The 12,476-nt window shown below is 35.3% G+C and overlaps 1 protein-coding gene across 1 annotated transcript in view; it reads right to left on the bottom strand.

Annotated features, from left to right (window-relative positions):
- The window catches only part of MINPP1 (multiple inositol-polyphosphate phosphatase 1), a 63,717-nt gene that overhangs the window by 47,916 nt on the left and 3,325 nt on the right, over positions 1 to 12,476 (bottom strand). Inside the window, exons 2-3 of the mRNA XM_077125331.1 lie at positions 12,048 to 12,245; positions 5,034 to 5,131 (exon numbers count right to left, since the gene is read on the bottom strand). Coding sequence (XP_076981446.1) covers positions 5,034 to 5,131; positions 12,048 to 12,245 — 296 coding nt within the window. The remainder of the gene's footprint in view (positions 1 to 5,033; positions 5,132 to 12,047; positions 12,246 to 12,476) is intronic.

Genomic DNA, 12,476 nt, shown 5'->3' with positions numbered 1-12,476 from the left:
GGAGAATGTAAAAAAATGTCTCATAGTAGCACTGCTTATAAGAACCAAGAACAAAAGAAAGGCTATAGCACAGTTTTAGATTAAAGGAGACTAAAAGATCTTTGGTTTAAAATTTTAAAAAATGACTACAAAGGAATTTATTGGAACTTTGAAAATTTAGATATTGATTGTATATTAAATAATACTGTGCAAAAATAAATTATATTGTGATTATTAGGAGAAAGTTCTTATTTAAATGCATGCCCTTGTATTTAAGGGTGAAGTGTCACAATGTCTACAAAAAAAGAAGTTTATATATGTGGTAAACAGAATAATACATCCCTCCCAGAAACATCCTAGTATTTGGAACCTATGAATATCTGATATGACAAAAGAGGCTTTGAGATATGATTAAATTAAGGATCTTGAGATGGGAAGATTTTCCTAGATTATTTGGCTATGTCCAATGGAATCGTAAGGATCCTTATAAGTAGGCATCAAGAAGGTCAAAGCCAGAGTTGGAGGGAGGACGATGGAAAGTGGAGGGTGGAGTGATGTGAGGGACGCATGAGCGAAGGATGCAGGCAGCTTCTAGAAGCTAGAAAAGGTAAGTAATGGTTTTTCCCTCAAGCCTCCAGAAAGAACACAGCTCTGCCCAAGATCTTGATTTTAATACTGTAAGATTCATTTTGGATTTCAGCCCTCCAGAACTGTAACATGGTAAATTTGTGTTTTTTAAGCCACTAAATTTGTGATAATTTGTTCCAGCAGCAATGGAAAAGAAATAAAAGGAAAAGAAAAAGGCAAGTCATAAAGAATCTTAGAGTTCTAGGGGTGTCCTAAGTAACCTAATTTCCCCATCTAATTAATTAACAGATGTGGAAATCAACGCATAGAAAGATTAACTTGAATCCAGATTTTTACTTTCAGGGATTTTTGCAGAATATCAAACTACTTCCCAGCAGAGAAAGAGATGACGAACAAAAAGCAAGAGTAAAATGTTCAAAAGAAGAGGGACTCAAATAAGGGGAAAGGTGGGAAATACAAGTAGATAATGAAAGAATGAATAAGCAGAGGCTGGTTGTGCTGGTTTGAGAGATTTATGTACCGTAAAAAAGCCATGTTTTAATCCTAATCAATCTTGTGGGATCGATGGTTTCTTCTAATTCCTATTCAGCACTATAGGCTGGAAACTTGCTTAGGTTATCTCCACAGAGATGTGACTCAATCAATTGTAAGTATTAAACTTAATTAGATGGAGACATGTCTCCACCCATTCTATGTGGATCTTGATTAGTTTACTGGAATCCTATAAAAGAAGTATTTTGGAAAAAGCTAGAGAATGCTGCAGAACTACGAAGCAGAGTCCACCAGCCAGCAACTTTTGGAGATGAAGAAGGAAAACGTCTCCTGGGGAGCTTCACAAGCAAGAGGCCAGGAGAGAAAGCCCAGCAGACACCTCCATGTCTGCCATGTGCCCTCCCCGCTGAGAGAGAAATGCTGAATGCCACTGGCCTTCTAGAACCAAGGTACATTTCTCTGGATGCCTTTGAGTGGACATTTCTATAGGCTTGTTTTAATTGGAACATTTTCTTGGCTTTAGAACTGTAAACGAGCAACTTATTGAATTCCCCTTTTTAGAAGCTGTTTGGTTTGCCAGCTGCCAGAATGCAATATACCACTTTTTTCTCGGCTCCAACCTTTCCAAGCATCAGGGCTGCACCCAGGCTCTCTGCTATCTCTGGGACACACACTGAACCCCTCCATGTGGTGGCAGCCAGGCTCTCCCTAAATCCCAAGGAATGTGCTTTACCCTCTCCAAGGCCTGAGGTGGCATGCCTCTACCACCGCAACAAGGCGGAAGGCCCACTCTGCTTGTGGGACAAACTCACCCTGTCCACGTTCTTGGGTGGGTCTGTTCTCCTGGCCCGAGACTTCTTGACTTCAGACCCCAGCCTCTATGGTTTTGCCTCTGAAGCTGATTTTCCTCCAATGTGTCCTTTTCTGTTCTTCTGTCTTAATCGGTAGTGGTTCTCTTTATACAGATCCTGCAACATTCTCATTGGCCTTCTATGCAGTAGCCTCAGATCATGCCCCTCAGATCATGCCCATCAGACATACAAAGTTTCCACAAATCCTTTCTGGATAACTCCATGTCCAATCCTGGCTTTCTCTGAAATGGCTGAATGGTTCCACATCTGTCCAAATCCTCACATGGGGCACTATTCTCTGAGGTCTCCCTTCCAGAACATCAATTTCTGGTTTCTTTGTACCCAAGAGTTCAGTTCTCACCTTATTTCTTTCCTGTCACATTTTACTAAAAGATGTGAGGAGATACCAGACTGCACCTTTCACATTTAATTTGGAATGTTCTTCTGCTAAATATTCAAGTTCATGGCTTTTAAAATTTGCCTTCCTGCCAAAGCCACTAGTTAACTTTGCCAGATTATCTGCCATTTTAAAATAAGGATCACCTTCCTTTCAGTTTGCAATAACACATGCCTCATTTCTGTCTAGAGCCTGGTCAGAAGTATCTTTAGAATCCACATTTCTACCAAGAGTCTCTCCAAAGCATTCCAGGCCTTCTCTATCAAGTGTCTCACAACTCTTCCAGAATCTTCCCCTTATCCATTCAAAAAGCCGTTCCAACATGTTCGGTATTTGCAAACTGCAGCAGCACCCACTCCTGGTGCCAAAATCTGTTTTGGTTTGCTAGCTGCCAGAATGCAATAAACCAGAAACAGAATGGCTTTTAAAAAGGGGCATTTAATAAGTTGCAAGTTTACAGTTCTAAGGCCAAGAAAATGTCCCAATTAGAACAAGTCTACAGAAATGCCCAATCTAAGGCATCCAGGGAAGGATACCTTGGTTCAAGAAGGCCGATGAAGTTCAGGGTTTCTCTCTCAAGTAAGGCACATGGTGAACACATCAGGGTTTCTTTCTCATCTGGAAAGGCAGACGGCGAGCACTGTGTGATCTACTAGCTTTCTCTCCTGGTTATCTGTCATGAAGCTCCCCAGGAGGCGTTTTCCTTCTTCATTTCCAAAGGTCGCTGGCTGGTGGACTCTCTGCTTCTCGTGGCTGTGTCATTGTCTGCTCTCTCGGAATCTCCTGGCTTTCTCTCTTGTCATTCTCTTTTATAGGAGTACAGTAAACTAATCAAGACCTACCCGAATGGGTGGAGACACGTCTCTACCTAATCCAGTTTAATAACCACTCTTGATTGAGTCACATCTCCAAGGAGATGATTTAATTACAGCCTCAAACATATAGCACTGAATAGGGATTAGAAAAAATGGCTGTCTTCGCAAAATGGGATTAGGATTAAAACACAGCTTTTCTAGGGTACATACATCCTTTCAAACCAGCACAAAAGCCATTCCATTTAGGGTATATTGCATTCTGGCAGCTAGCAAACTAGAACACTCATTATGACCTGAGATCTGTATTTGCACCAAAGGGAAATTTATCCTGCACTTAAACCAGGATTTGTCAGCCTTAATAAGTAAGAGACATGTGGATATAGTTACTCAGAATAGGAAAGCAAACAAGGTAGTCAGTCAGGTGAACCACCTCCTACCATATTTCACCAACTAAAGTACTTCAGGCAAAGAAGTTTCTTGGTTAAAATGCAGATTTTCCTTTTGTTAACACTCATGAGTCATTTATATAATAGTTAAAATCACTTCATTATGCTTATCAGCTTTTTTTTTTTCCCTAGGAAAACAATCTGGATAGGGAGAAAAAAGAGGTCAGATAATTTTGATACATGTGTATGATGACCATAAATAAGTCTTGTTCTGGAATATTTATTAACAGAACCCCTTTCAAAAGTGTCCCAATATGGAAGATAAATTATATGGTCATCCTAAACACAGGGAACTTCAGGAAAAGGAGTCCAGGAAGTTTCTGAACTAATGAATTATGGCAATTAGAAGAGGTGAGTAGGGTACTGGTACCCTGGACAAAGAAAAAGTAGGTCAGGAGTATGGAAAGGGACACTACAATATACCTCCTTAGAGTTAGTGCTCAGCATCTTACAGCAACAATTCACTGAGAGCCCTTTTCCCTTCTTCCACTTAACCCCTATCCCAACCTCAGCACAATACTACTGAAAATCACAAATCACCCTTGGTTTGGTTCCTGGTCACCAAAGTCCTTGCATAAGAAAATAAATCACTTGTTTACCTAAAAGTGTACTTTAGCTCTCAGCTTAAAAGCATTTTTTAATGGAAGATACCACAGCACTAATAGTATACTTCTTTTCAAAACCTGAGATTGAAATTGAAATTAATAATTTATTTTTACACAGAATATTGAAGGTTTTAAATATATGCAAACGATGACTAAGATCCTGAATGACCCATACATACAAATACATTATACTCTCATCTACCAGAATTCTGTCCAACAGTGCTACCCACAATACTTAAGAAAACAGTTAACATGCTCCTCCCTTATCTCTTTGGTCCCCAACATCCTAGAATTGACCAGAATTTACCTCCCTTAAAGTTACTAAAGACCCCGTTTGCCTTTCTCTTTCTGAAGTGTTAAAGTCTGTGAGACAGCTAAATGAGTAAAGAAAAAAAAAAAGGACTATGAAGTGAGGAGATAAAAGTTGTAGATGAATTACACGACATCAGAAGGTGGAAGACAGAACTCAATTTCTCAAGGAAACTGTTATAAAGGAAAAAGATCTTTGGAATATCATTTGTCCCCTTTCAGCTTTGGTTTTCTATAGAAAGAAGAATTTGGATTATATTAGTTCCACAGCCTCTGCCAGCAGAAAAATTTAATGATGGATTACATAGGTTTTAGTTAGGGACAGACCAAGAAATTGAATTACCACGGAAAAATGTTTTCCACAGTTTCATGAACCCAATTACAAGTAAGATGAAACCTATCTAAACAAGTAATTGCTCTTTATTTAAGGAAAACTATGGGTTTGCCACAGACAGTTAATATTCCCCACTCTACTTGTTTTCTGAAAAGATGCTTCAAATTAAAGGAAAAAAACCATGCAAAAAAAAGCAAATAAACTGCAAAATACCTACCTTTGCATCATCTATGTCAAAAACATCGCACCAAGGAGATTTAACACCTTTAACTGCCAGGTCAAATGAACAGGTGAAAAAAGCTACCTGAATTAAATCTGGGGGGAAAAAAAGGGTAAATATTTGTGGGTTATTATTTTCTGCAATTTTCCAAAGGCAAAATATCTTTTTTAGAATGCCATGTGCAGCATAGCTTTAGACACAGAATGCATTTACTATGGAGAAGAGACTAATTTGTTTCTGACTGACTATGAAAGAATTAAGATTTGTTCTGTACAATCCAAAGGAGTGACACCAGAACTTTTAGGAAGAACATATCAGGAGATACAGACTTCAGTTAAAACAAAGTAACTTTCTCTCTATTTTAAGAGTAACTTTTTTCCTGCTTTTAAAAGTATGTATTTGTTAAAAACACCATTTGCCTACCAAAGCCTACAAAAACTATTGCAAGGATTTCTATATATGCAAAATATAACTGGGCTTTGTTAGTTTTAGAGGAATGGGGGAGGGGAAATAAAACTATAAAAGGTTTTAGTTCCCAACTTGAAAATTAGGAATAACAAATTACATTATTAAACTGTTTTTTCTATACAATAATTCATTCTATAATACTAAGGAGAAGAGAATACAGAAAGAGGGCTGTATAAGGGAAAACATGACTGCAGGAGATAGTGAAGAAAGAAAGGGCTAAGTAAATGAGGGTAAAGAGGAAGACGAAATTGAGGGTCAAGAAAGAGAGCAACAAAGAAAAAATGCATACTAAAAAAGGAGAGAAAGGTGGGTAACCACATCAGGTTTTCAAATTTAGCTGATCATCTGGGCACTGGGTTTCAGAATAATCTATCTGGATTCTTATGCCACTAATAAGCTGACTACCTTACTTTTAGGTAAATACAGGCTTAGAGGAACAGAGATAAGGGAATGGTTACCAGGGCTGTAAAAGTAGTCTTTGTCAGTAATAAATGAAAACAATACTTTCTGGTTAATGGGAAGCGGGTTTATATTTAATGTTATAGAGAAAAGAAGTAAACTATAGGGGCTGTCTCTTTTACTTTTATTTTTCTATAATTCACTGCCTTTCCACCATCCCCAGGGAAACTGGAACCAAAACATAACAGATCTTACATCCTTTAAGCACTAGTCCTGAGTTTAAATAATTCCTCTGAAACAGTATGTAGTAAAAAAAATATTTCATTAGGAATATAAATAAAAGCCCTTTGAAAATTTTGCATATATAAAAGTAACGTTTTATAATCTCAATACCTAACTTAATATAGTGGCTTGTAAAGAGCATAATATTTGATGAGGAACCTGGCTCATTCATACTCAAGTTCTAGTTACGAAACTATGAGAATCTGCCCAAATGATCTTTATTCTTTTCTTTAACTGGAAGGGGACTGACTAAAACAAACAAAAATTCACCAAATAACTCGCTGAAATAGTGCAAGGGAAAAAAAGCAAGATATGAAGACTGAGGCCATGTGAGTTGGCTGTCACTATTTCTCTAGGCATTCTCTCAACTTTCTCCTAGGCACCCTAGACTCTCTCAGTTCTCCCACGTGCAAAATAAGGTTAAACCAAAAAATCTTTCTTGACAAGTTATGACTCTGATCCATCTATTATGATGTTCTCTCTAACTTCTTCAACAGTTTCTGGGACCTTAAAAATATTTCAGATGGATTAGAGATTTAATAACACAAAACAGGGGAATTATAACAATCTTGGTATTTCTGGCAATGAAGCCCTTGAAAGAATGACAAGTAGACACCAGTCATGTGTCTTCCCATGTGACAGATGTGTCCTGGAGACCAGTAACCTTTTTTCAGAGAAGGTCTTGAAGCTGACAGAAACTTGCCAGATGGAAATGGAAGCCAAGACAATGCCAAGTCAAGACAGACATGAAAGAAGTCTTGCAGTCTCTAAAATGATAAAAAGTTAAGCATATCGGGAGAGCAGTATCCTTTAGGGGAGAGATACAAGATAACTCTGAAAGTGAGGATTCCACCCAGGATGCCATATCACATTTAGTTGCCATGTCTCCTTAGACTCTTCTTGGCTGTGACAGTTTCTCAGCTTGTTCGTTGTTTTTAATAACCTTGACAGTTTCGAGGACTGCTGGTCAGGCATTTTATTTATAACGCCTGCCCGTATGAGAAAAGAACTGAAAACCAAGATCTGAGTGCAAGGTGTGCTCACTGCTACTGGGGTGTCACTGCCTCTAGCTGTCAGAAAGAGGACATGTGTGTGCCTACTAACCATTGTATACTAACCACTACAGCTTAGGAATAAGCTATACTTATTTCTATATGTAAACAACCATATCTACAGTAAAGCAACACATGAATTCATACTTATGTCTTCTATTCTAATCCATCACCACATGGATCATTCTAGCCTCCTGTCATTGCTTATTTGTAACATCTAAGTCTAACAGTGAGAAACCTGACTCCAACCACGTGTCATACATTTACTTAACCATTGAATCTTGTATACATGTATAATGGTTTCAGAACTGTTAACCTAAGCCCTAATGGTAAACAACTTTATTAACTAGAACAGATTGCTCATTTATAGCTCATTTGTCTTAAAGTCTCCATTCATTCCTAAAGTTACACAGGTCAGTATCTACTCTCCCCACCTCCTTTAGTTATGATGTTTCCTACACTTGTAATACAGGTAGATTCTTTTGTCACAGTCTGTATTCCATCCTGAGATCTTCTGACGTCATAAATGATTGTTTAAAATTTGCCTACACTGAGGTTTACTCTTTGTGCTACAAAGTTCTCTGGGTTTTAACAAATGCAGTCACACATCTACAATTAATTACAGTATCATACAGAATATTTTCATCACCCTAAGTAATCCCCTCCTAACTCTAGGCAATGACTAATCTGCTAACCACTTCAACAGGTTTGGTTTTTCTAGAATATTGTATGAACAGACTCATACAGTGTTTAGTATTTTCAGGCTGGATTCTTTCATTTAGAAAAATGCATAAAGATTCATCCATGCCTTGGTGTGGCTTCTTGGCTCATGCTTTTTTATTGCTGAGTAGTATTTCATTGTATGGATGTTTCAAAGTTTTTTACCCATTTATCTACTGAAAGACATCTTGGTTGCTTCCAATTTTTAACTATCTGTTATGGATACAGTAGCTATAATCATTTACATTCTGGTTTTTGGATGTACATGAGTTTTCTGATCAGTTTGATAAATACCTAGGAGCACAGTTGTTGGATTGTTTGGTAAGAATATGTTTAGCTCTGTAAGAACCGCCAAACTGTCTCCCAAAGTAGCTATACAATTCTGCATTTCCACTAGCAATAAATGAGAGTTCCTGTTGTGCTATATCCTTGCCACCAATTGTTACTCTCAGTACTTTGGATTTTAGCCACTTTATTTTCATTTCTGTAGTGACAAATTATGTTGCGCATCTTTTTCTATGCTTGCTTGCCATCTGCATACCTTCTTTGGTGAGGTGCTCAGATCTTTTGCACATTTTTTAAATTAGCTTGCTTGTTTTCTTATTGATAAGCTTTGAGTTCTTTATATTAGCTAAAAGTCCTTTATCAAATATGTGTTTTGCAAATATTTTCTCCTAGTTTGTGGCTTATCTTTGCATTCTCAAATGCGTTTCACAGAGCAGAAATTTTAAATTGAATTTTAGTATAGTCCAACACCAATTTTTTTCTTTCATGGATTGTTCTTTTCATGTACCTAAAAATTCATTGGAGACTCAAAGCCACACAGATTTTCTCATATGTTTTATTCAGAAAGTTTTAACAAATTTGTATTTTACATTTTGGTCTATTATCCATTTAAATTCACTTTTATTTAAAGTGAAGTTCTAAGTCATTTGTTTGCATATAGCTGTCCAATTATTTCAGCACCATTTGTTGAAAAGACCAACCTTTTCTCCTTGAAATGCCTTTGAGCCTTTGTCAAAAATCAGAGAGCTAAGTCAATGTGGGTCTTTTTACAGGCTCTCTATTTTGTTCCACTGGTCTAGGTGTCTATTATTTTGCCAACAGCACACTATTTTGATTACTGTAGCTTATAGTAAACTAAAATCAGGTACAGTAAGTCCTATGTCTTTGTTCTTTTTCTTTAATATTGTGTTTGACTATCCTGTATATCTTGCCTTTCCATATAAAATGTAGAATCAGTTTGCCAGTATATATAAAGTAGCTTGTATTGAATCTATACAAAAATTAATATCTTAATAAGACTGAGTCTTCCAACCCGTGAACACAGAATATCTATTTATTTAGATCTTTAATTTCTTTCATCAGTGTTTTATAATTTTCTGCATGCAAATCATATACATATCTTGTTACATTTATACCGTAATATTTTATTTGTTAGTAATTTCATAAATGGTATTATTTTTCATTTCAAATTCCAATTGTTCATTGCTGGTTAATAAGAAAGAAATTGACTATTTTTACTGGCATTGTATCCTGCAACCTTGCTATACTCATTCATTAGTCTCAGGAGTTGTTTCGTAGATTCTTTACAATTTTCTATATGGACAATCATGTCAACTACAAATAAAGACCATTTTAGTCTGTCCTTTCCAAAAAACAAAAAGAGAAAGAGAAAGAGAGATTTCTAGGTAAAGTACAACATTCAGAAGCCATAGTGAAGACAGACATGAGTCTATAAAAAATGTTAAATCTGTACAAAGGCATTATAAACAAACTTAAAAGATAAGCAATAGAGTAAGAAAAAAATGCTAGCAACATATAATATGCAAAAAATTAATCCTCTTTCAGGCAAGATTATTATAAAAGATGCATAATGAATATATCCAAACATATAAAGATAAGAAAAACGTAAAAGTAGCCCAATAGAAAATGGGTAAGTTATAAAGAGACAATTCTCAAAAGAAATATAAATAGCTAGTTAACATGTGAAAAACACTCATCTGCACAAGTAATTAAAAAACACAGATTAGAGCTAGACTCCATTTTTCATTAATCAATTGGCAACAATTAAAATTAATAATAATATCCAGTGTGGAAGAGATACAGGAAAATGAACATTCTCATACATTGTTGGTATAAATTTTTACTATACCTTCAAAGAACAATTTGAAAGTCTACTTCAAAATGTAAATATATATATGTTCATTGACTAGAAATCCTACCATCTTATAGATAAGCTCACAAGTACAAAAGACAGAATACAAGAATGTTCCCTGTAGCATCATTTTGAAGAGTCAAAAATTAAGAAAAAAATAACCTCAGTAAGAAAACACTTTCTTATTTAAAAAAATTTGAATTATATTAGCTCCAGGTCCATCCAGAAGAAAAATTCTATATAGTTTGAATAACTTTTTAACTGGGGTTGACCCTGAAACTGAATCACATATCCTGTGAAATAGCACAGAATGTAAAAGAATGAGATAGCTATATGCACTGACAGATTCACTGTTAAGCAAAAATTATTTTGGGGGTAACTATATACATCCTCTATTTAAAAAAAATGTTTTAAGTATTTAAATATCTAAAGTATTTATGAAGCAGTTTGCCAGATACAATGCTAAATGCTATGCATTAATTAATATCATATAATCCTCATAACGATCCTACGAAGTAGGTACAATTCTTGTACCCATTTTACAGAGAAGGAAAATTGTGACACAGAAGTATTAAGGAAATTGCCTAAGATCATGGAGTTAACAAACAGCATAGTAAAGTCAAAATTCAAATCTAAACTGTCCCATCCCAGAACCCATGCTTTTACCACTATGCTTATATTGCCTCCAAAAAGAAACTGCTCTGGGTTACACCATCCATAAAATGATCGCTGCTTATTCAATTTAACTAAAAATAGTTAAAAAAAATTAACTTCAATAAATCTAATTGCCTAATAACAAGAGAATGGATAGATGGTAGTATAATTATACACTGGCATTCTGTACATAAGTTTAAAACAAGGAACTAGAATTAGATGCATTAATCTGGATAAATGAAAAACATGAAATTGAATAAAAACTAAATTTCAAACATATCATACAGTTTGATACCATTCTTAAAAGTTTAAAAATTTACAAAATTAAATTCCATTTTTTGTACAGAAACATAAATAGATCCAGGAGATGGACCAAGGGACCACAACTGATATAAAGCAAATAACTGAAGCATGATGCTAAAATTTGCTATAACTACGTTGATGGTATATGATGTTCTTTAGATTGGCTTGTATTCTTTGTCTACATGACTGAATGATTTCCCAACAAAGTAATTTTTAAAGCTCCACAGATGACTCCAAAGTATAGCCAGTTTGGGGAAAGAGAAAAAATTTAATTTCAAATGTTAATCTAGGCATCTTCATTTTAAAAAAATCCTTATAAAGCATCCAGGCACCATGGTTGACAGATTCCAATCTAGTTTCTTTTCCCAACATCTTCTGCTTCTAGGCTTTTAGTAATTTATTTCCAATATAATATAATCCACAATCTTAGTCTGTATTTATGTCCACATATGCTCTATGGATTACAAATTCTTTGAAGGCAGAAGAAAATCTTACTTTTTCTTAATTCCCGTTGTTAGGTGACCACATGCCTCAGTTTCACACTTATTTTCTCAGCATTATTAGTAGTGTCTCCTTTTACCCTCAAAAGTGCCACAGTTTGGATGATAAATGGCACAGTTAGCCCATCTACTGCAATACCTTATGACTTACATAACTTCTCATTTTCTCAACATCTCTAGGTATAAAAGCCTAAAAAAACTATACCACTTTGCTTTTCCCTTTCTAAAACTTACCCCTCTCAAAACATTAACTTTTGAACTTCCTTAAAAGCTAGAAAATTTATGATTTTCCATTTATATAACTTTATAAAGAAAAAATTCAGTTTTATAAATAATGTGGGAGTTGAGGCTTTATATATACCCCTACCCTAAAAGAAATACAGAAATACAAACTTTGTTTCCTTATTTTTTCATTTTCAGAGTTCAAAAATTTATATAAACTGGAAATTCAAATGAAAGATAATAGGAATATTACCTGCATTTAAATCGCTTACTGGCACTTGCAAAGTAGCTGCAACTTTTTTTAAAATGTTTTGCATTTCTGGTCCAGTTTTGAAGGCTTCTACATGGTAAAGAGCTGTAGTATTCCTTTCTACTTCAGTTAGAAACTTCTCACAATGATCAAAGAACCTCATTAGTTTATCATTAATCCTTGGAAGTCCACATTCCATGTCTGAAAGAAAAAGAATATGTGTGTGTAAAGCTCTAACATAAATGGCAATCCAGGATTATTGAAAATTTTGTTTCAAGTGTAAAAAAGGAATGCTGACTATTCATCTGAATGTCTGAAATAAGCACATTTTGATCAAGAAAGACACAGAACAAACCTATTATTGTGATGCATAAGAAAATATGCTAGAAAAGACTAGAGAGAGAGAGAGATTATTGAGAATAAAATGTCTTA

Source organism: Tamandua tetradactyla, chromosome 13, assembly GCF_023851605.1.
Source record: "Tamandua tetradactyla isolate mTamTet1 chromosome 13, mTamTet1.pri, whole genome shotgun sequence".
In the NCBI taxonomy this organism is placed as follows: domain Eukaryota; kingdom Metazoa; phylum Chordata; class Mammalia; order Pilosa; family Myrmecophagidae; genus Tamandua; species Tamandua tetradactyla.
The sequence above is the reverse complement of the archived record's forward strand: the minus strand, read 5'-3'. Positions and strand labels throughout refer to the sequence as shown.